Source organism: Lepisma saccharinum, chromosome 22, assembly GCF_977018435.1.
Source record: "Lepisma saccharinum chromosome 22, izLepSacc3.1, whole genome shotgun sequence".
Taxonomy (NCBI): Eukaryota; Metazoa; Arthropoda; class Insecta; order Zygentoma; family Lepismatidae; genus Lepisma; species Lepisma saccharinum.
Genome location: NC_139250.1, coordinates 36,369,125 through 36,370,952, shown reverse-complemented (window position 1 = coordinate 36,370,952; position 1,828 = coordinate 36,369,125). Strand labels below are relative to the sequence as shown.

Sequence of the window (1,828 nt, the reverse complement as noted above, 5' to 3'; positions counted from 1 at the left end):
TACGTGTAACTCGAACGGAAGTTTATTAATAATATCATTTACTAAACCTCGACCCTCTGATATATTCCAGAATTTAGGAGGTAAAGTATTGATAATTTTAATTAAGTATCCTATACCTTTAGGATCGTTTACAATAAAATTAGCTAATTTGTCACTAATCATGTTCACAATACCCATTTTCTCATTGTGGAAATTATTGTTCCCAGCATTTTCCTCCCCTGCTATAACCAGCAACCTATCTATAATTTTTCTCACATCGTTTACCCATACAAATTCCTTAGGTAAAGTATTGTATTGTTTTATACCACTACCGGTTTTTAGTTGATTCCAGATAGGTTTAATGAGATTTTGTATTTATCTCTGTTAAACATTGTACAAAAGACACACTTTCCCAACATGGTCAAATTAACTTATCATTTGTTTTTGCTCTGTAGTGAGTAGTCTGTGGAGAATGCTCTCCAAGAAGTTTGTATTGTACCAAGAATGTAGCAATGTACATCGCGTCGCGGTCGGTCCCATTAGACACTAATAGAGTGTTAATTAACTGTTAGCACGTGTTGTTACTCCTTGTGCCAAGTTACGGAAATATCTGCGCTGAAGTTCAACAGGTTATGGGCCCAGATACGTTCCCACTGCGCCCGTGAAATTTGGTAGTTTGTTGGAGTACAACAGGAAGTGTCCCTTGCCTTCCTAACCGGACTGGTGAGAGTTTTACACTTTCGGAAGAAGCGTGTTTCTTTTGCTGCTGAAGATGGAGTTCAAGACAACAGTAGACAAGCTGGAAGGTGCAAAGAACTGGCCGAGATGGAAACGACAAGTGGAGCTGCTTTTACGACACCACGATGTCCTAAAAGTTGTGGATGGCCACAGGAACTTGGTGCTGAGTGTAGTACGGAAGATCGACGTAAGTACGAAGCAGAGTGTAAAACGTTCCAGAAGGCGGACATTATGGCACAAATGATATTGGTGAATAGTATGGATGATGCAAATTCGGAACTTACCAGCATGTGTGATACGTCTAAGGAAATTTGGAACAAACTAATGTCAGTATATGAACAAAGTTCAGCACAGCGTTTGGATCGATTGTCAGAGCAGTTCTTCAATCAATCCAAAGATGCAGAGGAAGACATTGCAACATACGTGTCCAAATTACAGAGAAATATTCGTGAAATGAATGACGAAATGGAACGTCTCACGAAGTCCAAGGTTCCAGAACTGCTTCTAATGAGTCGAATCATGTCTACCTTACCTAGTGAATATTTTGAATTCAAAAGTGTATGGGAATCAGTTCCAGTGGAAGAGCGTACTGTAGACAGGCTAACTGAACGACTTAGGCTAATTGAAATGAGACTTCCCAAAAAGAGTAGTGACACAACAGCTTTTGTGGTGAAAAGTGATGATCCGAAGAAATACAAGAAACGTCCAGAAAAAGCGAAAAAGTGTTTTAAATATCACAAGGTAGGCCATTTTGCCTAACAATGCAAGTTGGTGTTAAATAGATCTTCAACCAGTGGAAGTGACCATGTTCCAGAAGGAGGAGCATTTGTGAGCTTTGAATCGAACTGTCCTGTTTCGGAAGTTTGGATTGCAGATACTGGAAGCACAGCACATATGACTAACCGGAAGGACTACTTTCTACAGTACCAAAAATTCCCAGCACCAAAGGAATTACAGGTGGGAAATAAAGCCATCATATTAGCACATGGCAGTGGTATAGTGAATGTGGAAATGTTGGTCCATGGTAGGTGGATGAAAAATCATCTTCGTGATGTGTGGTATGTGCCAAATATCAGTAGGAATTTATTTTCTGTGAACTCCACTACAAAAA

At 39.6% G+C, this 1,828-nt stretch overlaps 1 protein-coding gene across 1 annotated transcript; it reads left to right on the top strand.

Moving 5' to 3' along the window:
- The first annotated feature begins 804 nt into the window (after window positions 1-804).
- LOC146004824 (uncharacterized) lies at window positions 805-1,476 on the top strand. The gene has a single exon (XM_083143848.1). The coding sequence runs from the start codon at window positions 805-807 to the stop codon at window positions 1,474-1,476; it is 672 nt and encodes a 223-aa protein (XP_082999974.1).
- The last annotated feature ends 352 nt before the right edge of the window (window positions 1,477-1,828 follow it).